General features: G+C 37.0%; 1 protein-coding gene across 10 annotated transcripts in view; it reads left to right on the forward strand.

Annotated features, from left to right (window-relative positions):
- LOC136832238 (recombining binding protein suppressor of hairless-like) overlaps window positions 1-27,856 on the forward strand; it is a 385,818-nt gene that overhangs the window by 233,036 nt on the left and 124,926 nt on the right. For 6 of the 10 annotated variants that reach the window (XM_067093094.1, XM_067093098.1, XM_067093100.1 and 3 more), the window contains one exon: window positions 1,693-1,737. The exons of 2 other annotated variants lie outside the window; for them this stretch is intronic. Coding sequence is in view for 2 of the 8 variants with exons in the window: in XM_067093092.1 (XP_066949193.1) it covers window positions 9,249-9,326 (78 nt within the window). In the remaining 6 variants the exon portion in view is untranslated. Of the gene's footprint in view, window positions 1-1,692; window positions 1,738-8,691; window positions 9,327-27,856 lie in introns of those variants that run through there. 2 more of the 10 variants (XM_067093092.1, XM_067093093.1) reach the window with 2 other exon arrangements.

Here is a 27,856-nt window from a genome sequence, read left to right on the forward strand (position 1 = left end):
ATGTTGCGTCATCCTCGTTTATATTATGTTGACGCTTTCTCCTCAATTATTCTCATCTCGTAGGTTTTAGAGACGACTGTTCGTGTCAGAGAGAGAGAGAGAGAGAGAGAGAGAGAGAGAGAGAGAGAGAGAGAGAGAGAGAGAGAAATGGATTTATATGATAAGTATAGGGTTGTAATCTCATCAGTCCTCACTAGTTGAGGACCATCATATCTCACTTCCCCTGTGGAACTCGCGACCACCATCCCCAATACCCTTAAGAGAAGAATCTCTCTCTCTCTCTCTCTCTCTCTCTCTCTCTCTCTCTCTCATACACAAACATACATATTTTTAAAATGTCTCGTATATTTATCCTCTTAATAATTATATGGCACGCCTGTTGAATTCCTCTCTCTCTCTCTCTCTCTCTCTCTCTCTCTCTCTCTCTCTCTCTCTCTCTCTCTCTCTCTCTCTCTCTCTCATATACTTTTAAAATTTCTGATATTATATTTTGTCATCTCTCTCTCTCTCTCTCTCTCTCTCTCTCTCTCTCTCTCTCTCTCTCTCTCTCTCTCTCTCACATGCCCTTTGGCTCTGGAGTGCCCACGGTCACGCCCCAGCCATTTGTAGCAACGAAGCCACACTCCTACTTGTTGCAAGAATGAGGGCCTCTACATGGCAATGGACATCCTTTCGTGGGACAGTGTTGTTGCTATTTCTTCGTTTTCCTTGTTGCTACTGCTGCTGCAACTACCACCGATAGTAGTAGGAGTAATGTCATCAGTTATGCTTTGTTTGTCCAGCTTTATGATTGGTTATTGTCTTTTATTATCAGTATTAGAATATTATTAACCCATGATATTTTCACTTTTACATTTTGTGTGTTATTATATGTGGCACACAAACCCGTGTATGCATGAAAATCCACATATTGTTAATTCTCTCTCTCTCTCTCTCTCTCTCTCTCTCTCTCTCTCTCTCTCTCTCTCTCTCTCTCTCTCTCTCTCTCTCTCTCTGTCGAGTATGTGTGTTTGCTCATGTTTTTAACCATTTATTGTAATTTTCATTAAAGCTCTTTTGTGTGTGTAACCATCAAAATCCACATATTGTTAATCTCTCTCTCTCTCTCTCTCTCTCTCTCTCTCTCTCTCTCTCTCTCTCTCTCTCTCTCTCTCTCTTGTTATATGTGTTTGCGTATGCATTTAACCATTTATAATAATTCTTATCACTGGAGTAATGACACGGAGTAATGACACACACTGCTTGTGTATACATAATCATTTTTATTTTATTTGTCTTGCCCTTCAACAAGACTTAATCAACAATTTCTCATATCTTATTATATATTGTGTTTTAGTTTCAAGTTATAATTTACAGCGGAACGTCTGAGTGTCATATTTAATTTTGTCAAAATATGAATATAAAATAAAATAAAAAAAATCCTGGACTAAGGCATCAGAAATCTTTTGAGAATTAAATCAAATTTTCTAAGACATAGAATCATTACCCAGTTCTGGTGTGACACATCCTAGGCTTGCTGGAGGTAGAGGAGATAACGTTATCTCTCTCTCTCTCTCTCTCTCTCTCTCTCTCTCTCTCAAGTGAGGAGGAGAGAGAGAATTTATCTAATCGTAAAGTTGAAATATTGTGTTGTTTTCCCATAGATTTATTGTCTTCCCCTCAATGAATGAAACCTTTTCTTTGCATTTACAGAATCTTTTTGTGTCGCTTCCCACACCATTTGCAGTACCGGATACGGTAAGTGCAACTTATCCGCCTTTTCCTCCTTTTTGCTGAATAGTGGATAAGACACGAACCTTAATTGATGGCTACATTGTTGTGAGGTCTTGAAATTGTTGTTTGTATGTAAGCATTCACAATCCTTGGCCTTATTACGGTTTGATCTCGAGTGGCGTTTTTCGCGTCTCCCGAGTGAAAATGCTTCGGACAAAGACAATTAAAGAACACTTCATTATAGGTTATTTTCCTCGTTTTCCCATGAAGGGAGGACATAGGAAAGCTTGTTAGGCCACGGCTACTTATATCAGACTGCTTAATTGTCCCTTGAGATAATGGTTGCCATGTGCTCGCACGACGCCGTGTGAGGGTGAGGGTCGATGTTGGTTGATTGATTGATGTCAAGTTCACGTTATTTACTTGCGGAACTTTTGTTCCTTTCGTAAGAGGATTAAACTCCGGTATCTATCTAAGTTTCAGGTTGTTAATTCCATTATTATTATTATTATTATTATTATTATTATTATTATTATTATTATTATTATTATTATTATTATTATTATTATTAAACAGGATGCTTTCTTGCAAAACAAACTTCCATAGAAAGGAAGTAAAAAATTTGCTGTTGTTTTGGATTTCATAATAGTATTATTATTATTATTATTATTATTATTATTATTATTATTATTATTAAAAATGTGTATATTTCCATATCAGTGTGTCAATACAAGTAGGGAAAATTAAGAGGAGGAAAGGCGCTGTTATCAAGTAAAGTGTCTGAGACTCTTACTGTTCTTCGAAGGAGTATTTAGATAGGACTTTTCAAGGTCTGCCCCAATTGAAATGAAACTGGTTGCCGTTTGATTGTTGATTTCGCGTGAATTTTTGGTCTTCCCGAGACAAGTTCTTTAGTGGATTTGGATTTCACTCTAGAACTATCATCTGACCTGACAGATATGAATGATTGATTTTTTTTATTTCGCAAGAAGTGTTAATGACTTATTTCAAGAGCAGCTGATATTATCGTATGGCTTTAGTTCTACAAAGTATATTGGTGGCACATGATATACCTATAGATTTAAGCTATTGTGAGTAGAGAGATTTTGTCCAAGAACTCCACTATGAATATGAATATGAATATGATGCCTCATGAAATGTAGCTGACTTCGATTTGGTTGTGGACTCCATTGGCATTGCTACTGCCAGTACCGGTTATATTTTTTCATTAGGATTTTTGTCATAGATTTAAGGGTCTTTAGGGGAATTCTCGTTGAACTTAAATTTACGGTGCCACATGGGCCACAGTTTGATGCTCGTTGGTGTTTTGGGTGAGGAATCCACCAGAACATCTCGCCGAAACAATTGAAATACTGCTGTAACATTAAACCAAATTTTACTTGATTTCACAAAAATCATTTGCTGCCTTTGAATGCCTGTTGTCACTCGGAACTTACGTTGGAAGTTTTCGTAACTTACGACGCTTATGATTGCGGTGTTTGAAAGTAAGATATATTCGTCATTTGAGAAACATTTCAAGTTTCTTTCTCACAGAACTGTTTTATACCTTATGCTTAAATAGTTGCTAGCGCTGGTCACCTTCAGTTGATCTCGTTAACCGGAGCATGCGCCTTCTGATGCATGGTATCCGAAAAGCAGAATATACAAAATATTGTATGATTCACAGTAAGTATATATGTAGATAGAAAGTGTGTTGTTTAGAACTTTTAATATTCAAGCAATAATTATTTTTAACTCCGCTTTAATGTACATTATTTTTTATTCTATAAGAGGCTGCAGGATTAGGCTGATTTTTAGAAGTTAAACTGAGGGAGACAAGGGTAAGGGGAATTTCAGTGGGGCTCTAATCCCGACGGAAGTGAACAAACTGTTTTGGAAGGAAAGAATTACTTGTCAACACCACAGAAAAAAAAAAAATTTGCTTAAGATTTCATAGCTTGAAGGTGAAGGGAGGAGAAACGGAGAATTCCCCAGTTTGCTTTTAGAAGGGTATAAGCATTCAGGAGTCAGTTCGTTCCTGGTGTTCCTAACCTTGACTTCAATAAATGACTAACTTTCTTACTGGGTGGAGCATATAATACCAGGCTGCCTTCCAAGACTTTTTCAACCAGGCATCTTGTTATTCTGGTCTTTTAGCTGGTCCGCTGGTATAGTGGTTATGTGTCGTGGCATGCCACTCAGCTGTCGCGGGTTCGCCTCTCCCCCAGGGCGATGAAAAATCACTGGCTCTGTATCATGATCAGTTACTGCTGCAGTGTGGGGTCTGCGGTGGAAGGTTGAAACCAACATTCTTTGGAAGCTTGAATTTCAAGTCAGTGGCCCCTTTGGTGTGCTCGTTCCATGTGAATAGGTTTCATCTACTGAAATGATACTGTAAGTGATATAATAACAGTAATTTAAAACCCTACCTGTTCCTTACGTGTAAACTTTCTCCGAATTCTTACTAGTCATTCTGAACGAACGACAGAAGAGAATCAGTTGCCAGCCGAAAGAGACAGAGATGGGCGTCTGTTGATAAGGAACCAGTTGGTTACGAGAGCCGAATGAAGCTGACGAGGAAAGAAGGACCAAGCCTCATTGTTCGTTTGGATGATTAATAGGGCTTGCTTTTATTGGCTGCTTTTGTTGATGTTATCTCGGACTGAAGTCCTGAGTGTAGGGAAACTTCGGTTGTTGAGATGCGGGTCTTCTCCGTGTTGCTGTCACCCACGGCTGTTCTGTCCATTTTACTTAGCGTTGCTAATGCTGCTCATTTTCAGTTTGTTTCGGCAACATGTACATTTGTCTTCTGAACAGAGAATTACAGAATGGGTAGCATTGTATGTATGTATGTATATGTGTATGCTTGTAGATATACAGTAGATAGATAGATTGATTCGTGATACTAGCATTCAAATAATATCGGACCTCCAGATTTTGAATGAAATGTTTTAAATTTATTAATTATTTCTTATTTATCGGGTTATATATGAGAGCTTTAATCATTCGATAGTGAACAGAGAATTACAGAATGGGTAGCATTGTATGTATGTATGTGTATGTATATGTATGTATGTATGCTTGTAGATAGACAGATAGATAGATAGATAGATAGATTGATTCATGATATTAGGATTCAAATGATATCGGACCTCCTGATTTTGTATGAAATATATTTAATTAATGGATTATTTCTCATTTATTAGGACATATGTGGAACTTTCTTCATTCATTAGTAAAAGAAACATCTCTTTTTTATGAGAGTAGAAAAAATATTACAGCAGATGTCATCGGGATAACCTCGTACAAAGACTAATTTAATTGTTGTGATTAACGATCATTCAGTCTCCATATTGAAGTGAACGCGTCATTGTGTACATATTGAAGGTATAGTATTAATTATATATACATATATTATATACACATATGTATATAATTTATATATATATATATGTATATACATATACATATATATTATATATATATATACATATATATATATATAAATATATATATAATATATATATATATATATATATATATATATATATATATATATATATATATATATATATATAACAATCAGTGTCATAATTTCCTTTTAACTATTGGATCAGTGGTGCCTCCCCATTCAGACAGAAGTCTTTTTTTCTTCTTCTTCTACGTCTCAGCTTAATCCCTAGTCGGGAGTCACTGGTTTGATAAGTCTTTTCAGTTGTTTTTAAGTTCATTGGAACGGCTTATTTCATCATTTGTTTTGTCAGATGTTTCCATGAAAGATATAATGCATGGTCCAACCCATCTTATTTATCCAGGCTTGGGAAAGATATATATATATATATATATATATATATATATATATATATATATATATATATATATATATATATTGTATTGTATATATATATATATATTTGTTTGATAAAACGTACCATTGTTTCCCTCTTTCAAACGCTCAAACCAGAACAGTCTTCAAGAACTTTTAAGATCCTTCTTTCTGATCTTGAGTATAGGGAAAGTATACCATGGTTTTTTTGCCACATCTTACTGCGAGATACTTAATTTATTTTATATATATTTTTGTTTTCTGTTTTTCCGTTTGTAATTTTTCACAAGTTTCCTGACTCGTTCTTGTTACCACAAGTCTGCGCTTAGAAAGGTACATTTTGTCTTTTCTCTGTCTTGTATTTTTCCTGTTTTTCGTCCTTATCAAAACTAGTATTTCTATTTCTTGGTTTTTTCTTAAATAGGTATTTGGTTTTCCATTTTTGCCCGAGACTTCTACTCTTGTTTTTCATTTTATTTTTCATGTTATCAAAGTTTCTGTTGTTTTTATCTAGTTAAAGAATATTCCTTTCATTCCACTTCTTTTGCCTCGTATCTGTTTTTATTTATTGTTTTCAACCTTAATTCGTGTTCATTTTTTTTTCCTTAGAAATTTGTACTCTCCAATAGTATTTGCATTTCTTTTTCCACTTGTTCATTTCTCTCTCTCTCTCTCTCTCTCTCTCTCTCTCTCTCTCTCTCTCTCTCTCTCTCTCTCTCTCTCTCTCTCTGTATGCCTGTGCCATTTTCTGATCATATTATTTTATTATAATTCGTTCGACATCCAACCTTTCAAAATTTACGGTAATACTCTCTCTCTCTCTCCCCGACACGGTAATCTCGTCATATTGCCACATTCACCTGAAACCTAAGTTTAAGCATTATTTATGGTTCCTACGACTGTATAGTGACCAGTGACTTGGATTATTTCCTTTGAAGGTTAAGGGATTCAGCTGACGCTTATTGTCACGTCTTCGTCAAGTTTTGATGTACGGTTTGCTCTTAATGTGGTGGGTGCGTGCGTTCTCTCTCCCTCTCTCTCTCTCTTGTTCTTACAAAAATTCGCGGAACTCTCTCTCTCTCTCTCTCTCTCTCTCTCTCTCTCTCTCTCTCTCTCTCTCTCTTCATTGTTCATACAAAATTTCATGTAACTCTCTCTTCTCTCTCTCTCTCTCTCTCTCTCTCGTTATTATTTATACAAAAATTCACGTTATTGTTTACAAAATTCATCTCTCTCTCTCTCTCTCTCTCTCTCTCTCTCTCTCTCTCTCTCTCTCTCTCTCTCTCTCTCTCTCTCGTCTTGTCCTTACAAAATTCATGAACTCTCTCTATTCTCTCTCTCTAAAATCTCTCTGTAACTCTTCCTCTCTCTCTCTCTCTTCTTCATTGTTCATATAAAAATTAATATATCTTTCCTCTCTCTCTCTCTTTCGTTATTGTTTATACAAAAATTCACGTAACTCTCTTTCTCTCTCTCTCTCTCTCTCTCTCAGTTCATAAATGTTAGTAAAAGATTCACGTAACTCTTTCTCATATCTTTTTCTCTCTTTCTCTCAGTCGGAGACGATTCATTACACACGTAACTCTCTCTTTCTCTCTTCAGTAGCAGACCTCTCTCTCTCTCTCTCTCTCTCTCTCTCTCTCTCTCTCTCTCTCTCTCTCTCTCTCTCTCTCTCTCTCTCTCGTGAAATCTTGTACATTGTTATATATAAGAATGCGTGTTTGTGTGAATTGTTCCTCATTTTCAAACTTCGAAAAGCCTAAGATTTTTTCACAAAGTGAGTAGGCTACTAAATATTAATACGGCGTGCTTGCGCGCTCGCGCTTATGAAGGTAGTGGTCACGCGTTTTCGTTCTCACGTTCAGGCACGTGCTTACCGGACGAGTGTCAGTATTCTCTCTCTGTCTCTCATATTATAGTATCTGCATACGTATAGTCAGTTCATTATATTCACTATATAATATATATATATATATATATATATATATATATATATATATATATATATATATATATATATATATATATATATATTTCTTTCTATATACACACACACACATATATATGTATGTGTGTGTGTGTATAACTGATTCACGAAGATATGGAACGTGATGAATGTATAAAAAAAGGCAAATGCCACGAAGGAAATGTGAAACAACGGAGTGGTTGCTAGGCCTTAGTAAAGGACCCTGTGTCGAAAGGCCTAACAACCATTCCGTTATATATACATACATACTGTGTGTATACATATACAGTATATATATATATATATATATATATATATATATATATATATATATATATATATATATACATACATACACTATATATATATACATATATATGTATATATATATAGTGTATATATAGTTAATATATGAATTGACTATATACGTATGCAGATACTATATCTTCGTTTATAGATGTTGTGATAGCCATAGCAAATTATCTTAGTTTTTTATTATCATTAATTTTTTTTATTCGCTGTAATGACACTTTTCTCTGGACGATGTCACGGTGGAAATATTTCTGTCAACCGCAGATGTCATGACATCAACATCACGGATGACATCAACGCTGTGTTTATTGTGATGGATAGTTGGCCTCGTCGTCAGTTTGCGCCATCTACGGTTATTTATGGCGTATAAGTGTTCAGTTTTGGATATTTTGATGATATTGCAACAAAGTGCTTATTTTTGCCCTTTGGTACTTCACCCTGCTTCTCCCTCCTTTGCTCTTGCATAAATGAATATGCCGTCATGATGGTTACCGATTCGTAAATGGCTCTTCACTTGCTGTATGTAACTTGTTTGGTAATCGATGCTGTGATGATGATTCTGATGATGATTACGAAGAAGGCGACTTTGATGACGCCGTTTGATGAGTGGTTGTCTTGGGAGGGAGGGGGTTGTTAGCTTGGTGGGTGCAGGTGGTAAGTGGTCACCCAACTCTCGTCGATGGGCGGGTTCAGCTGCTTTGGGAGCTCGGTGATTGGTCCAGGACCAGTTACCAACCCGCGAGCGGGATCCCACCGAGACGCAGTATGCTGGTCTTGGCCAGTCATCGTGGCGAGATATGCACGTGGGCGGTCCTTCAAGAAAGTAGGAGGGGCCTTGGCGATAAGGTTTGGAGGCAGCTTTGTCGAGCAGGGAGGAGATAGTGACAGTCCCTGGGAAGTGTTTGTGGCGGCATACTGGTTGCTGCCCCAAGTGCTACTTCAAGTGCTACTTTAGTCTCGTCGTTTTCTCCCTGTGTCCCACGAAAGGAAAAGGAACAACGTTGAGCGCTCTGAAGACTATATAGTGCTTGCTTGGAATTGCCAGTGATAAATGACACCGTGCAAAACTTTTTGTAGTCAAACCATAAAACCGTGTAGCATAATATTGTCCTTTAGGAAGACTTGTTAAAAAAAGACGTTTTGCGAATCAGAAATACTGGAATTTATACTACTTTCTTATATTGTTGGTCCACCAAACATCGTTTACCACCTCAGAACAATCAGGTGTGCATTGACAGTGAGATAAAGGAGAAAATAACGAACTGTATAAGCACAGTCCTTGGTGGATCTTGGCGTGGCGTGCCTCAGGACGTTCATAAGGATCCCCGAAGGATTCCTCCTTCCCTCCGCCTTCTCTTTCCTGAAGGAGAGCTAATGGACATGCAATAGTGAGAGAGATCAATAGAACTTATTCTTCCCCTTTACACGGACATGGTACTGGACTGGTCAGAACCTACCCACCACCACCTCAACAATATGGCATCGCATTTGCAATATTCCGAGGAACAGGTAAGGAACGCGAAAAGTAGCCCAGGTTGTTCGTTGGTGCCCGCATGCTCAAGAAGTCACCCCGCACGTGAAATCATATCCGTTGGTGTTGCGTTGGGAAGAGAGATTTGGCTTCCGTTTTTTTTTTTAGATTTTTCTCACACACATATATGTATATATATACTGTATATATATGTATGTATGTATGTATGTATGTATATATATATATATTTATATATATATATATATACATATATATATATATATATATATATATATATATATATATATATATATATATATATATATATGTGTATGTATAGACAAATATGTGTTTGTGTTTATACATAGCATACTGAAACCTTTGTACGTTTAGTACTTCTAAGTTTATTTAAAAGAATTGATTGTTGTCACGAAAAAGCATCATGTTTTGTATCTTGTAAACCTTGATGTTTTTTTCATTCGTGTTCCCGACGGCCGAAGCCGTCCTTTAATGCCTGTGGTTTCATTGATTCTACTAATCTCGTGATCTCAATATTTTCGTGTCGCTGTCTTTTTGGAGTCTCCAAGCCTTTTATTTTTATTATACAATTACTGAATCGAATGTACATGTATATTGTTTTACGAAGAGAAAGAGAGAAATCATACAATGTGATAATATTAGTTATAAGAAGATATATATATATATATATATATATATATATATATATATATACCTATATATATATATATATATATATATATATATATATATATATATATATATATCTGTGCTGTTAAATAACTAGAAGAGAAAGAGATAGAAATTGTAGTGATAATGACAAAAATTTGTATTGTCCTGCTAATGTTCTAGCAACTGACTGAATGACGAATCTTTTCAGGTAAGTGTGTGATGATGAATTAAAATTCTCTTCGTAAACGGAAAGAGTTCTTGTAATTTACATCTTGTTTTATTTATTTATCTACTTAATTTTGGTAATGGCGTTTTATTTTTCTCGTGAAAGTTTAAACATTCAGTGGTTTATGTAAGCATCTTCGATGTAATAGTTACTCTTTAAAATTTGTGTGTGTACTGAAATTAGTGTTTATGTACTGATTCATTTTGCTTGTCGTTACATTGTAAAACAATACGTGGAAAATACGTCCAAACTGACACATTCGGGCAGTCTTCGTTATAATACTTTTTACCTTAGAAACGGAAAGTATTCAATAACTTCATGTTTTTTTCATATTTTTGCCATCCGGAATGTCATTAACCATCTAGGCAGTCCTCGTTATAATACTTTTTACCTTAGAAACGGAAAGTATTCATTAACTTCATCATCAATCTCATATTTTTGCCGTCCCCATTTGACTCTTGTTATTCAGACTTCGGAATGTCATTAACCGTCTGGGCCTATCGGAACGTCATTAACCATCTAGGCCTATTTATTAATTTTTATTGTCGTTGATTCATATGGCCCATGTCGAGTCTTGACAGCTTAGTAATAAACCCCATTTCTAAGCAAGTAAGACGCTCGCTCCTGTGTCTTCTCCCTTACGTGCGTTGGATGAGTACCTTTTGGCAGTCCAGTGTAAGCTCGGGTATATGGGTATGACGAGTATTTGCGAAATTGAATATGTCCGGTTTTAATGTTTATTCGTCAGACGGGATGTCTCTGCTGCCGTATTTTTATCTAACTCTCTCTCTCTTATGTTTTTATATTCTCACTGTATGTATATATGTGTGTATAATATATATATATATATATATATATATATATATATATATATATATATATATATATATATATATATATAACATATATATGTATGTGTATATATATATATATGTGTGTGTGTGTAATCTGCTTATTATAAATTATGCATGTAGGCTAAGTGAGAGAAGAGAAAAAGATTCGTTAAATTTTCTTTGAATGTAGACGAGATAGAAGTATTCATAACACCTTCTGAGAGAGGATTTCCTGTGGCTATCTTAGAGCCCAGGTCCATGTTAGTTTTGTCATTTCTCTCTCTCTCTCTCTCTCTCTCTCTCTCTCTCTCTCTCTCTCTCTCTCTCTCTCTCTCTCTCTCTCTCTCTCTCGAAGCGTTTAATTGAAGATATTCCTGTTGGGCCTTTAGGCATAGTGAGAATTAAAATTGCAGTTAGACTTTAAGTGGAAGGAAGGACGTTTTAATTAAACTTTGAGAGTAATAAAAAAAAGTTTCTTAACGCGTGAACAAAGGTTTTTTATATTATGTTGAAAAGTGAGAGTTTTCCCCTTAATTTTTAAGAGAGAGAGAGAGAGATAGATAGAGAGAGAGATGGTGTTATAATATAAATTTCCCTGAAGTGAAGTTTCGTCAGTTGAAATTGTAAGAATTTTTCACCGTACAATTTTCAGATCTGAACAGATTCTCTAACGTCTCCATTGGCGAATGTTTCAGTTAAACCTCATTAAAAGACATCAGGTTTCAGTCACAAAGACGTACTTACAATCTTGAGTAAATCTTCAATTTTTATTTAAAAATTAAAAAAAAAAATACAAGAAAAGATGTTCATAAGTTCTGAATGATATGAGGAACGGAATTAATTTATTTTTGGTGTCGATGACCATGTTATTTGTGGCGCCACTGGGAATGTTAACTCGATAAACCTTTCGTCATCCAGTTGCAAGTAAGAAGTTTATTAAGGTAGCGTCCTCCGTTCTCAAGAAATATCCAAGTAGAAAATATACGATATTTTAATAGTGGCATAATTTCTTTGCATGAGCACATGATGAAAATGCTAAATAAATTCATAGGTACTGCGATTTATGTATTTATCTCGTGTATTTATCTCAAATATGGTGTGTGTGTGTATATATATATATATATATATATATATATATATATATATATATATGTATGTATGTATGTATGTATATATATATATATATATGTATGTATGTATGTATGTATGTATATATATATATATATATATATATATATATATATATATATATAATATATTTATTTATGTGTATATATATATATATAGACAGATATAGACATAAACATGTGGACAGCAAAACTTCCGTATTTATACCTGTTCTTTAGACGACAGCTTGCTAATCTTTCATGTACGTACAGGTACGTATACAGCTTCGATAATGAATTTACGCTAATTGGCCAAATGCATTCACATAGGCCTACCGGCAGGTAGAAAGGGATCTCGGAAGCCAGCCGGATTTGTATGTCACGGCAAAGGGTGGTCCCACAAGGTTTAGCGTTGTCATGCTAATTTCGGCTGACTGTTTTGGAACAGCGTTTTCGAACGTGTTCTCAAATCTCTCTCTCTCTCTCTCTCTCTCTCTCTCTCTCTCTCTCTCTCTCTCTCAGTATGGTATTTATACTACCGCCGCAGGACTATTCATTACGGGCCCCTCGTCTCAATAAGCAGGAGACTTAATTATCCCCCTGTCTTTTAGAATTACTATTTTTCTTTTACGCTAAACAAGCATTTCTTGAGTTAAAATAACTCCATTTTTATGAATTAAGTGACTGGAGGACTGTTTTTATGTGAATTCAGCTTGTAAGAGTAAATCAAGTTAATTTTCGGCAAACGGGCGCTATTTTCCCAATGATGATTGTTAATATCATCATCATTCACTTGAGAGAAAGCTCTCTGGTTAGAAGAAAGGAAGAAATTGTGAGGGAGAAAATACGATAAAAAGAAATATATCAGCTAATTAACAGCTTTTCTTTTGTACGGCTATGAAGGAGACATTAACCAACACCAACGCAAACTATTAAGGGAAACGCAATTTCTGCGTAAAGCTTTAAGTAACTAATAACAAGAAACCAACCATATTACCATAACAGAATAATTTTTTTCTGAGACTCCAGTGCCACCAACGACAGTGGAAGAAGAGTTAAAGAGAATCGCAATTCCTATATTGAGCGATGACGGCGTTCCTATTTAGACAATGCTTGTAAACTGTTTACATTATCTTGTTTCCTCTTTCCGCTGGAGTCCTGCAGGAGCCGTGGGAGCCCCAGACCATCTTCTCAGGGATCCGCGGTGTAAACAAACTTTTCTTCGAAGCCGCAGATGGCATTGCTTGACGTCACACCGCTTTTTTTTTTTACTTTTTACTTTTTCTGTTATCGCCGTATCCTTCCGTAGGTGAAAATGTGTCACTGGTGAGCGTCACAAGTTTTCTTTATTGCTTTGGGGATTTTTCGTATCATTTTCGCCGTGGGAATGTTTATATAGTGTTTCGATATGGATAAGGTATTGTCGTCATTCGATTCACGCCCTGGAAACGATGCTATTGCGTCACATGTTCAGGTTTGGGCGCTTGGGTCAGATTGGGGTGTTGATGGTATTAGTTCTTATTGTCATTAATATTATACATATATATATATATAGAATATGTATAGAATTTCTCGAAGCTGAAAGAGCTTAAGGTCTTTTCTTCTCCGAAGGATGTCGTATACAGGTGAAATTGTATGAATCTCGTCTAGTAGCCAAGCGAGGTCCAATTTGGTGTGTTGGTTAGACTGAAGACGATTCTTACTTTGAATACGATTCTTACTTTGCAAGCTTTTTATTTCTTCCTCACAGTAAACTGTGACTGTAGTCAAATTGCTTTTCTATATTGTTTCAAATTTTTATTGTATATTGTTTTTCGTCTGTATCAATGTTTTTCGTCTGTATCAATTAATTTCCACTTCATTTTCCACTTTATTTTTACAAGTTATTTTATAAAACGACTCAAAAAAACCTTTAAAGATATGAAAGTTTAGATTTATTGGGTTTTAATTGTTTTAATTTTTAATTTATGAGCGCCACACACAAAAAATCTAAGTTATACAATAAGCATTTTGTTCAGAAAGTCACAATGGGTCGTTTCCTCTGAACAAAATGTGTTTGTGGGAATGAGCTGGCGTCTCCACATAGTGTTAAGAATAGTAAAAAGTTCATAGTGAATCTTGTTACTGGCACATGCATGGTTTTGTGACGTAACACAAGTACGCAGATGTGATGGTAGTGAGATTCCAGCGATTGTTATTTCAGCTTCCAGTTTTAGGATGTCATTCCAGTCTTCACGTTCTGGTAGTCGGTCGTCCTTTCATTCCGGGTTACCATTCCACTTGATATAGTTGTTAAGTGTAGTTTCAGCTTCATACCTTCATTATTGTTTTCAGACACACACACACTGCCATTCCAGTTTGCAATTCCATATTGCCATTCCAATTTACAATTCCAGGTTACCAGTTGAGTTTCAGTTTCGGCCTGTAATTCTGATTTACAGTTCCCGATTGTCAATTCAGTTTCAGTAGTTCATTCCAGTTTTCCGACTCCTGACAACCATTCCAGTTTCTGTTTCCAGACTATCGTTCGAGTTTACAGCTCCAGTTGGTCATTCCAGTTTTCAGTCAATGGTGCCATTCCATTTCTCGGTTGTAGGCTTTTATTCCGAGTTTTACCTCCATGCTGCCATTCCAGATCAAAGTTCCTGTCGGCCATTTCAGTTTTCAGTTCCACTTTGCCAATCCAATTTTCAGTTTTATGGTTCCATTCCAATTTTCCGTTCCAGCTTGTCATTCCAGTTTCCAGCTCCAGTCTGCCATTGTAGTTTTCAGACCCAATTTATCCTTCCAGTTTTCAGTTCCATTGTGGCCTTGCCTTTTTCAGTTCCAGTTGCTGTTCAGCTTTTTATTTCATATTGGCATTGCACAATTCTCGATTATGGCTTCACACCGACGGTAATATTTCGTAATTATTATGTCGACCACTGTATACTGTTGTCCTTTATGTAATTTTGACAAATACATTAAAATGGTGAGGCAACACGTGACACTGTAAGTCTCACCAGGCACTGGTAATTTGACAGAAAGACAAATTTGAAGTTATTCTTATTTTTGATAACAATAACTTTGCCGTACTGACAATGTAGCTGGTATTTAGAATGTTGTTAACACAAATCTTGTAAAGATTTCTTGGTGGGTATCACAAGAAAGTGAATATTAGATATAACTAATGTCTGAACTGGAATTCTGGCGTAAGAAAAGACACGCACGTCGCAAACACGTGTAATATATATATATATATATATAGCATATATATATATATATATATATATATATATATATATATATATATATATATTATATATAAGACATATATATACATATATGTTTATATTTATATGTATATAAAATATATATATATATATATATATATATATATATATATATATATATATATATATATATGTATGTATGTATATATACATATATATATACATATATGTATATATATATATATATTTATATGTATATATAAATATATATATATGTATATATACACATATAATTATATATATATATACACATACATACATATACATATATTACACGTGTTTGCGACGTACGTGTCTCTTTCTTACGCCAGAATTCAGAAACATTAGTTGATATCTAACTTAACTTTCTTTTGGCATACCTTACTAAGAAAAGCTTACAAGATTTGTGTTAACAATATTCTAAATACCAGCTACATTGTCAATATGGCAAAGTTATTGCTACCAAAAATAAGAATAACTTCACATTTATCTTTCTGTTAATAGAGAGAGAGAGAGAGAGAGAGAGAGAGAGAGAACATAAACTACAATTTAATTGTGTATGAGAAATCAACCCACCAATGTTTATGTGTAACAGATTCGTTATGGATGGCAAATTTAAGCATTGCAGCAATTGCTGTTAGTCTAGTATGCTGTAACTCTCCAAGAATAAAAGGTTTAGTATTCTCTCTCTCTCTCTCTCTCTCTCTCTCTCTCTCTCTCTCTCTCTCTCTGCTCTCTCTCTCTCCTCTCTGGCTTCAGTAGCTCGGTGGTAAGGCGGTTAGCTTAACTCGTATCAGACGAGGAGGGACAGGTGGGTGCGTTCCTTAAAAAAAAAAAAAAGGATCCCGTGTGCCTCCGTTGACCGTTGTTGGGGGTGGGTGTCAGTTATGTACCTAGTTGTTAGATGACTATCGTGAGTTGCAGCTAGGTGAGAAAGAGAAAAAAAAACTAGACAAGAGTAGTCATTGCTCCGTCAGAATGTGTACCTTAGACAGGTTAGTGAAACCATCCACAATGACCTTCTCTCTCTCATATAGGCTATATATATATATATATATATATATATATATATATATATATATATATATATATATATATATATATATATATATATATATATACTGTATATATATGTGTGTGTGTTCTAAGAGTATGAGACTTTCTTCCTCCCCGAGTTAGCAGCCCTCGTTGTATTATGCACCGCATTTTCTGTACTTTTTTTTCCCCTTAAAAAATCTGCTCAAATTAAAAAAAAAGTTCTATATCTTCTAATATAAAAGGCAGTAGTTAGTTATCCTCTCAGTCGCCAAAAGTTCATTTGCTAGACTTTGGGTGAAGAAATATTCATGGTAAATTTGACCTGGTGTGTATTTTTCCAATCCCTGTGACTGCATATATATATATATTTACTGAATTATTTATTTATTCATTCAGCTTAATTTCGGCGTTCAGGCTCACAACGAAAGTATGACTAATCCTGTGAATTCTGCAAAGACAAGAATGACTTAATTGCAAGAAAAGAAATCCGGTATTTCACATTCGAGCCTTGTTTGTTCCTCTTCGTGGTTCATTTGCGTCATTAATCCGCAAAGAGGATTTTTTTTTTTTTGTTTCTTTTGCTGGCCATGAGGTAGTTGCTGTGAAAAGTCACTCGCAGGCGAGGAATCTCAAATAAGAAAATCCGGCTGTGAAAGAGATCACGTCCTTTTGATTGGTTAAAGGAATAAAGTAGAATTCTGCGATGAGCTAAAATAGAAATGAGAATTATGTTAATGAGTTTGTTGGCCTTATGTAATGCTTTTGTCATGAAAGAGTTATAATTTTGACGTCAGCGAGTGGGAGAACGGCATATCTGCCGAGACTTGTTTAAGAACAGTCGGTGATTAGTATATACGCTCACGCAGATATTTTCGCAGATGCGTAAGTCGATTGTTATTTAATTGTTAACTATTCCCATACGTAGACCTGGAGAAAAAGGGTGGGGTTTAACCAAGTGGGAAGCCTGATGCACGGAAATACTCACACGCGGTCAAAAGTAACGTTGTGTCCGTCACAACATGCATATGTACGTATGTACATGATATTGATGATAAATTCACACGTACATAGCTGGATATCAGGATGCAAATGCGCACATGTTATTCAACCGATTCATTAGGTTGTAACGTGAGAACATGCTTACGTACACACTAATAATGCGTGTACAAATAACATCATGTACGTGATGTCAATACATCCACACGTCCGTACCCAAGCATCCGGATGCTTATGTGCACACGGCGATTTAGGTAAACTGGTTCACTGAATTGCGACGTGAGAATATCCTTGTAGGCGTAACATCCTTTTGAGTTAAATTCGTTTTTCCTTGGCGGGGTTTGACTCATCCCCGGTTTTTCTTTTTGGTGTGTGGGAAACTTTTATTGTTGCGTCGTCCAGTTATTATTCGCGGGTCAAACTTGGCAACATGTGAAGATGTCGCTCCCTTACTTTCACTGGTGTTTGGGTGAAGATTGTCGGGTGCCTTCACTGCGGAAGAATGAAGGGGGTTGCTCTGGTAATGGAGGCTGTGAAGGATTGCTTCGCTGTGGAAGGATGTATGAAGTTGCTTTGCTGTGGGAGAATGTATGAAGTTGTTTTGCTGTTGAAGAATGCATGAAGTTGCTTTGCTGTGGGAGAATGTATGATGTTGTTTTGCTGTGGGAGAATGTATGAAGTTGTTTTGCTGTGGGGGAATGCATGAAGTTGTTTTGCTGTGGGAGAATGCATGGAGTTGCTTTGCTGTGGAAGAATGTATGAAGTTGTTTTGCTGTGGGAGATTTTATGAAGTTGCTTTGCTGTGGAAGAATGTATTAAGTTGCTTCTCTGTGGAATAAATTTTTTTTTCCCCAAGAGAAAATACAAGAGGTTCTTTTCCCGTGGAAGAATACGTAAGGTTACTTTGCTGTGGAATAATATTTGAGGTTACTTTGCTGTGGAATAATACTTAAGGTTGCTTCGCTGTGGAATAATACTTGAGGTTGCTTTGCTGTGAAGTAGTACGTGAGGTTGCGGTGTGTGGAATAATACGTGAGGTTGCTTTGGTTTTGAAGAATACGTGAAATAATTCGCTGTGGATACGTGAGGTTAGGAATAATACGCGAGGTTGCTTTGGTGTGAAACAATGCGTGAGGTTGCTTTGCTGTGGAATACTTCGCGAGGTTCCTTCACTATGGAATAGTAACGTTGTCTCCTTGCTGTGGAAGAAAGCTTGAGGTTGATTTTCTGTGGAATAATACGTGAGGTTGATGTGTAGTGGAATAATACAAGAAGTTGCTTTTGTAGAATAATGCGTGAGGTTGATATTGTGTGAAATAATACGTGAGGTTGTTTTTCTATGGAATAATAAATGAGGTTGCTTGGATGTGAAGTAATACGTGAGGTTGCTGTTGCTTTTCTGTGGAATAATACGTGGGTTGCCCTATTGTCGAATAATACAGAGGAACTTGATTGGATGTGGAATAACGTGTACTTTTCTGTGGAATAATAGGCGAGGCTGCTTTCTGTGGAGTAATAGGTGAGGTTGCTTTTCTGTGGAATAATACGTAGGTTGCTTTTGTGGAATAATACGTAAGATTGCTTTTCTGTGGAATAATAAATGAGGCTGCTTTGATGTGAAATAATACGTGAGATTGATTTTCTGTGGAATAATAAATGAGGTTGCTTGGATGTGAATTAATACGTGAGGTTGCTATGGTATCGAACAATACGTGAGGTTGCTTCGTGTTGAATAATACATGAGGTTACCTTTATGTGGAAAAGTACGTGCGGTTGTTTTTCTGTTGAATAATACGCGAGGTTGCTTTTCTGTGGAATATTACGTGTGGTTAGTTCACTGCTGAAGAATAGAAGCGTTTTTTCTCGCTGTGGAAGATTGCAAGAAATACCTTATCTGCGGAAGGAATGCAAGAAGTTTCTTTGTTCGAGAAAAGTACGAGATGTTTCTTAGTAATCCTTGAATGGCTATAGAATCAGTGTTACTGAAATCCCCTGGTTGGGGAATTTCTTTCCTTCTGCTCAGAGGCTGAGAAATCATATCTTCTTCTTCTTCTTCTCTTCTTCTTCTTCTTCTTCTTCTTCTTCTTCTTCTTCTTCTTCTTCTTCTTCTTCTTCTTCTTCTTTCGGGAGAAAGATCTGTCTTCAGTTATTTTAGTCTTCACTTCTAGTCCTCTCCTTGTTTCTGTACGGATATTTTCAGTGGGACTGTTTGTTACCATTTAGATACACACGCACACACCGGCGCCTTCAGGCTAGTTGATAAATAACAAAGAAATGGTAACTTTCATAGAGAGAGAGAGAGAGAGAGACAGACAGAAAGAGAGAGAGAGAGAGAGAGAGAGAGGTATAAAATGATACGATTATCATTTGCCATTATCACCGGAATGTGTTTCCTGCAGAGGAGGAGACGCCGCGAGTGAGAGATGTACGAGTATACCACCGCCCGAAGTGGAAGATCCTCATTCTTCACGGTTGTAATTATAATCGATGTCTTTTTTGTACGTTTATAGTTGTCAGATGATATAAAATGTCGTGTCTGGTAGTTGAGACTGTGTGTAGAGAGTCCGTATTCGCTGTGTCCTTTTGGCGAAGGGAATAACATCATGTGTTTTAGAGTGTTTCTCGAATGAGAGATATTGTCCAGGCCACGAACGCTGAAGATAAAGTATTAGGTGATACTGGGAGATAATGATTATGGTTCTCGATTTGTTCAAGGTGAGTTTAGATGCATGCTTGTTGTTTATCCTTAAGGCCGTGGAAGTAAACATGTGGTCCTGAGGACGACGAATGGGTAAAGGAGACGAGAAACAACTGTCAAGTTGATTGAATTCAGGATTAAGCAGTTTAGCTTTACCATTTTTCGTGTTACTATTGATATAAGATAAGTGTAAAGAGACATGGACTCGCAAACCAGCTTTCCTCTGTATAGAATACTTATATGCGAAAGATAAAACAGAGAAGAAAATAAAAAAAAGGGTAGTATTAACATAAGATTAGTATTTGCACACCGAAACGTCCTATAAAATCGTCCTTGTTTTCAAGATCTAGTTGGAGAATCTGATATTACAATTAGATGAACCTTATATTGTAGATATACGGCATTTATTTATTTATATATTTATGACGTTCTTGTTGTATTTACCAGTGACTTATTGTTTATATCTTATGCGAAAGTGAGGTCTTTCTTGGCGTTATTGAGGAATGTTATCGATCGATTGAGAGAGAGAGAGAGAGAGAGAGAGAGAGAGAGAGAGAGAGAGAGAGAGAGGGAATCAAGCATTTTACGTGTGATAATCATTTTTATAATGTTGCCCGGAGTCTATGCTGCTAAATTCTTCGCTCTCTCGAACTTCCCTTTTTAGCATGGAAAATAGTCTGCTGTCGTAGTCCTGACCACGGTCTGGTTGTGGCACGGACAAAGGCTACGGCAGTCCGACTATCGGCCGTCCGTCGAATGTTTATGGAAGCACGTAGAGCCGTGTGTAGCGGAGGACACCTGACCTGAATGGGTAATGAAGTGTGTGTTTCTCGGGGCAATTTCGCTCGGAGGTATTTACAGCTGCCCGCGCAGTTCCTCATTGGACGGGTGGGTATCGTTCTCAGCTAGCACTGCTGGTCCCGCGTTCGATTCTCCGACCGGCCAGTGAAGAATTAGAGGAATTTATTTCTGGTGATTGAAATTCATTTCTCGTTATAATGTGGTTCGGATTCCACAATGGCCAATGAAGAATTAGAGGAATTTATTTCTGGTGATATAAATTCATTTCTCGTTATACTGTAGTGTGGTTCGGAATCCACAATAAGCTGCAGGTCCCGTTGCTAGGTAACCAGTTGGTTCTTAGCCACGTAAAATAAATCTAATCCTTCGGGCCAGCCCTAGGAGAGCTGTTAATCAGCTCAGTGGTCTGGTTAAACTAAGGTATACTTATTTTTACAAGCTGCCCGCAGCAATTATCTTGTGCGGAGGCTGCGGTGGTGTGCCAATCGTAATTTTTACGAACGCCGACGGGGTGGGAAATCTCATTTCCCTCCTTCTCTAACCGGAGAGAAAACGGAGAAGAAGAGAAAAAAGGAAAGAAAGAAAAAAGATGGTCTTGAGAATGCTTCCTCAAAGAAGGAAAGGTACAGGAACTGAGGGAAGTAAGATCACGCTGTGTATTAAAAGCTGTAGGGTTCGTAGACCACGTTAATCGGTAAGGGCAAGGGTTTACCAACCAACGTACACAGTAAGATTGACAGGGTTCACAAATCTCGGTAATCAGTGAGGACATGGTTTGCAAATCACTGTTATCAGTAAAAGGGACCGGATTCGCAAACCGCGGAAATCAGTAAGCTACAGATGTCTCACCGTTTTTCAGCAGTTCTCTCTCTCGTTAGGTAAATGAAAACCATTACCTTTTTTGGTAGTTTCATTGAGCTTTTATTAATAATTTTACTAGAGAGAGAGAGAGTTAAATTATGTGCATGTCTGTAAATAATTCACTGACAAAACATTTACTGTTTTTAATGGAAGTGAATTTGGCTTGAGTTGTGCCACTTACAAAAAAAAGTGTCTTTCGAAAAGTAATTAGTGTAGAGAATTTTGTTTAATTGATTGTCATCTGTGATGCAAGTCACCGACAAGATGTTGAAGAAAATCGATGAAAGACAGGACGGTAAGTTAATGACACAACTAACTCGCAGAAACGTCTAGGGAATGTCGTGAAGGGATCAATCTTTTACAAACACCAACTTCTTATAGACGTGCTTGAGTTAGAATGCAATTGTCTCTCTCTCAAAAAATTCGTGCTATGTGACAAGAATACAGCACCGCGTGCCCGGCAGTCACAAATCCCCGTCGGATTTAGGAAGAAGCGAGAGTGTTCGGTCGGGTCAGAAACGTTTAGTAATAAAACTCCGAAGAGCCGTTACAACGAATGCTATGCTACCGCCTGTTGAAAGCGAGTGTTGTCGATGTGCGTTGAGCCATGTTGGGGTATGGGTCTCTCTCTCTCTCTCTCTCTCCCTCTCTCTCGGTCCGTATCTGCGTTCCACAGTAGCAGCGGTAACCGTACCAAGGGCACGTGCCACGGAAGGCAGAGAGGCTGACAGACCCGTCATCTTTCGGGCACCGTTTCCTCTAAGATATGTGTTGTTGTCCCTGTTATTTCGAGTCTTATTCGCAATATTCTCTGAGCCGAATTGCCGTAAGGAAATTTCATTTCATTTTCAAGCTTCTGGTGAAGTGTAGAAGGCAAAGAGTAATAATAATAATAATGATAAAAAATTGAAAATTCGATAGAAATATCCATTGCGTCTCGAAGAAGAAGATTTACCCAGCAAGCTGGCAACACCGCTCGAAGGGCCACCTGGCGTGGATCCCTCCACGTTTCGTCTTTATCGGAGAAGGTTTGGGCGGTATCTTCGCTCTTCCTGCTCACAAAAAAAAGTTGTCGCGTTGTGTGGCAGCCTGAAAATGAGAAAACAAATGAATGAAGGAAAGATAAAGAAACGATGAAAAAATCATAATCTCCCTGTCGTTTTCATTTTTGTCGAATGGGGAATTTTTGCAGACGATCATAATTACTTACGTAATGCTATTTATACATGGATCCTCAGTTCATGTAGTCTGAAGACTGTTTTCTCATAGTTCAAAGTGTTGTGTGATGTGTCTGTGGTGTGTGCAAAATGTGTGTGTGTGTGTGTGTGTGTGTGTATATATATATATATATATATATATATATATATATATATATATGTATATATATATATATATATATATATATATATATATATATATATATATATAGTCATGAATTATTACTATTTGAACTGATATTCACACAATATATGATATATATATATATATATATATATATATATATATATATATATATATATATATATATATATATATATATATATAAATATGTAGTTTTCTCATATTTCATTAAAGGAAAAGTAGTAAGGATTGTATTTTAAAGAGAGAGAGAGAAAATATAAAAATAATAAAAATTGAGAGATATTTGTGACGACCGAAGATTTAGATGGGATCGATAGATAGAGCCAAAGTCTAAAGAATCCATAGACCTTAGATAGAGCGGTGTAGAGGAAAACGGAAAACGAGAGAGAGAGAGAGAGAGAGAGAGAGAGAGCTATTCGATGAAGGTTATGAAAGAGATTTGAAAATGGGACAATAGATTAAAGAGAACAAGGCCAAAAAGGTGTGTGTGTGTGTGTGTGTGTGTGTGTGTGTGTGTGTGTGTCTGTGTGTGTGTGCGTGTGTGTCTGGCGGGTGGCGTTGTCGGAAGGAAGAGAAGAATAAGAATCAGCAGAAGGAAGAGGAGAGGTAAGGATATACTGGATACCCACCGGGGTGCTGGTAGGGCGGAGGGGAGGGGAGGGTAGGGCTGCACATAGGTAGAGAGGTATTGTCCTTTCCAACGACCGTTACTGGCTGAAAGGCTGCCTCCGGGTTTTAAATCTTGGCCAGAATCTTTTGTCCCCGACTGTCTGCTGCTGCTGCTGAGAGTAACTCGAGACCGAAGGACGACGACGTCCCGACGACGCCCGTCATCAGCTGACGGATTGTGCCACGCGCCCCCACACGCCCTCTCTCTCTCTCTCTCTCTCTCTCTCTCTCTCTCTCTCTCAAACGACATCCATAACCATAGTCGTTAAAACGATAGTCTACGTTAATCAGTCTGTCATGACAGTCCTCACGCAACTTAACGAAATTGTGCCACGTCTCTCTCTCTCTGTAACGTTATGGTGCACTTGTAAAAGCGCCATCGATGACCATAGTCGTTGCAACGATTAGTTTACACTAATCAGTCAGTCATTGCAATCGGAAAATATAACAGCAGTCCTCACTCAACTTGATGGAATTGTGCCACGCGTCATATCTCTCTCTCTCTCTCTCTCTCTCTCTCTCTCTCTCTCTCTCTCTCTTCTCTCTCGTCTCAGCTATAACGTTATAAAAAATGCAAAAGAAATCGACAAAATTCACCAACCGACAGATTTGTGCCACGTGCCATTCTCTCTCTCTCTCTCTCTCTCTTCTCTCTCTCTCTCTCTCTCTCTCTCTCTCTCTCTCATATTAAAGCTTTTTATACAACTAACCATTCATTATATATGATAAGCATTTGTTGAGCATTAATTGAATAATTTTTTTAAAAAATGTGATATCAATATCTTTTGCATTTTCATGAATTATCGTCATAAATGAGTACATTTCAACTTTGTAGTTAATGCCTCCGGTGATTACTTTATTAAGTAACGAACTTTCTCACTTGAATCGTAAATCCTTTCAAAAGTAATTACTGCTCTTAGTAACAGCGTGATGAAGATGACCGTTGCACCGTGTTCCTGGCATAAGCGTGTCACACATCCCAGCGGGGCCATTGGCCACGTGCCTCCTCCTCCCTGGACCTCAACTGTCGTTGTGGTGGAGAGAGAGAGAGAGAGAGAGAGAGAGAGAGAGAGAGATGGGGGTTAATTCATAGGACGAAATTTCAAGATCTAAATTTATTATCTTAGTTTTATTTTCAGTGGTATGTTAAAACAGAAAAAACGAGAGAGAGAGAGAGAGAGAGAGAGAGAGAGAGAGAGAGAGAGAGAGAGAGATGGGAGTGGGATGGGGGTTAATTCATAGGGCGAAATTTAGTTCCTCGTTGGACCAGTCGGTAGAGTTCTCGGCTAGCACTCTGCTAGGCCCGAGTTCGAGTCTCCGGCCGGCCAATGAAGAATTAGAGAAATTTATTTTTGGCGATAGAAATTCATTTCTCGGTGTATATAATATGGTTCGGATTCCACAATAAGCTGTAGGTCCCGTTGCTAGGTAACCAGTTGGTTCTTAGCCACGTAAAATAAATCAAGTCCTTCGGGCCAGCCCTAGGAGAGCTGTTAATCAGCTCAGTGGTCTGGTTAAACTAAGATATACATAGGACGAGATTTCAAGATCTAAATTTATTAGTTTAGTTTTATTTTTAGTGTAATGTCAAAATAGAAAAAAAAGAGAGAGAGAGAGAGAGAGAGAGAGAGAGAGAGAGAGAGAGAGAGAGAGAGAGAGAGAGAGAGAGAGAAATGGGAGTGGGGTGGTGTTAATTCAGAGGATGATATTTCAAGATCTGTTTTTATTATTTTAGTTTTATTTTCAGTGGAGTGTCAAAAGAGAAGAGAGAGAGAGAGAGAGAGAGAGACATTGGGTTAAGGGTTGACTTAAAGGGCATTTCAAGAACCAGGTGTTTATTATATTATTTTTATTCCCAGTGTAATGTTAAAGAGAGAGAGAGAGAGAGACCGAGACAGAGAGAGATGCCATAGTGCCACGAGAGAATTGAATAGGTTATATCGCCTCAGTCCTGCTTTATATTTGATTTTTTTTAAAAACAGGTTTCAGATATTTAATTTAAACACGTCATTTATCTCAATATTTAATATCTTTGGAATGTGTCAGTTCGTTTCTTATTTAATCCCTTTCCAATATCTTAAAGTTTCTTCTATTCCATTTTCGACCGTCTTTAAGGTTGCTGTATTTTTTAGTACTTTTCATATGTGGTTTCTAGTAGGTATTTTCTGTTCTTAATTGACTACTATGGTGTTTATGTTTTTCTGCTTTTTATTTTTTTTCTTGTACGTACCTATTTAACTATTGCAGTTAATATGGGATATCCTCTGGGTTTACTCACACACTTACACACACACAAATGGAATTGTTAGGAAGTATTTTTTTACTTAGGATGAATTTACACCTACTGTTACTTTAAGCACATACCAAGATATATGCAAACATGCAGGAACGCACACACACACAACTATCATCTATCTATCTATCTATCTGTCTATCTATCTATCTATCTATCTATCTATATAATAACATATATATTTATATATGTATATATATATGTATACATGCATACATACAGACATACATACATACATATTACGTAAAGTATATAAGTATAAATTAATCCCAAGCTTCGTATGAATTCCAGTTGCCACGTGGACATCGGAATCGTCCAACTTCGAAGCCTCTTTTATGTCGTTTTTATCTACCGACGACGTTATCCGAAAGCCAAATAAGTGTAACCAAGAGGACAATGAAGAAATATAACGACTTGAAGTTCGACAGAGAGAGAAAGAGAGAGAGTGTGGAGTTAGGGTTGGGGGTAAGATCAAAAGTTTAAAAGGTCTCCGTGTATGTTTGCCAGCGTTTGTCTGAGTGTATGTGCGTCAGTGTATGTGTATGGGGAGGGCAATGCGTCGTTAAAGGTAGACTGAATGTAAGGCCAGGTGATGCCAGGTGGGCCTCCTCCGTCGGCGCGGACTTTTAAACCATTTAGGCCTAGGGAGAGGTGGCCCGGGCCGACGAGGCCTTGCCTATTCTCCGGTGCGGGAGGGACAGATGTTCAATTCGGTCTGGAGTGGCTTCCGTGTGCTCTATGGGGCAAGCAGGGACGACGGGGGCGGCTGCCTTATCCGCCCTTTCGAGCCCGCGCTTGATTGTAAATCTATGCACTTTTTAGTCTGCTCGTGGATGCTCCGCTTTTTTTGTGTCTGTGTTTTTGTTTTTGTTTTTTGTTCACGAAGATTTTTTTTTTCCTTAGATCCTTAGGGCTTAACCGTGTTTGGAACAGATTATTTTTGAGTTTTATATATATATATATATATATATATATATATATATATATATATATATATATATATATATATATATATATATATATATCTATATATATTATATATATATACATATATGTATATATATAGATATTTATTTATTTATTTATTTATTTATTTATAATGTATGTGTACGTGTTGAAGTGCGTACATACATGTTACCTAGCCTATGCAAGCAGACAGACCCTTCCGTAGCACGTGCCCCGGCAGATAAACGTACACGCGCCCAGGCAAACAAAAGGTTAGTCCCGGCCCAGGAATTTTCGATCGGTTAGCGGTCAAGGTTGAGTGCGTGTGTGTGTGTATGTGTGTGTCGGTGATTAGCTTAACGATTTTTTATTGTTATTCGGCTGATCCTCCAGGAGTGCTGGTTTGAGTATTTTGTGCCTCTTTCAATTGTTAGAGCTTTTGGTGTTGCATCTTAACGGAGTGTTGCTGTCTACAGACGTGTTTCGTAACACTGCAAAAATGGTACGATTGTCCGATGCTGCATTTAGAAAGTTGCGTTGAAAGTTTTTGTTGCATTTACATACACACGCACGCGCTTGTGATTACAAACAGCTTTTTTTGACATTAGAAGGAAAGTGACAATTTGAGAAAATGCCCCATGCTGACACTTGGCCCTCTGTCTCAAGAAAATGCCATTAAAGGAGAGAAAATACTAACCATTTAGTTATTTAGGTAAGTTTGGCGGACGTTGTATGATGAGAGACTTATTGTGCAGATTTTCTCATTAAAAATATATATATATATACGGTTGAAAGATAG

The sequence above is a fragment of the Macrobrachium rosenbergii genome, chromosome 49 (assembly GCF_040412425.1).
Source record: "Macrobrachium rosenbergii isolate ZJJX-2024 chromosome 49, ASM4041242v1, whole genome shotgun sequence".
Lineage (NCBI taxonomy): Eukaryota > Metazoa > Arthropoda > Malacostraca > Decapoda > Palaemonidae > Macrobrachium > Macrobrachium rosenbergii.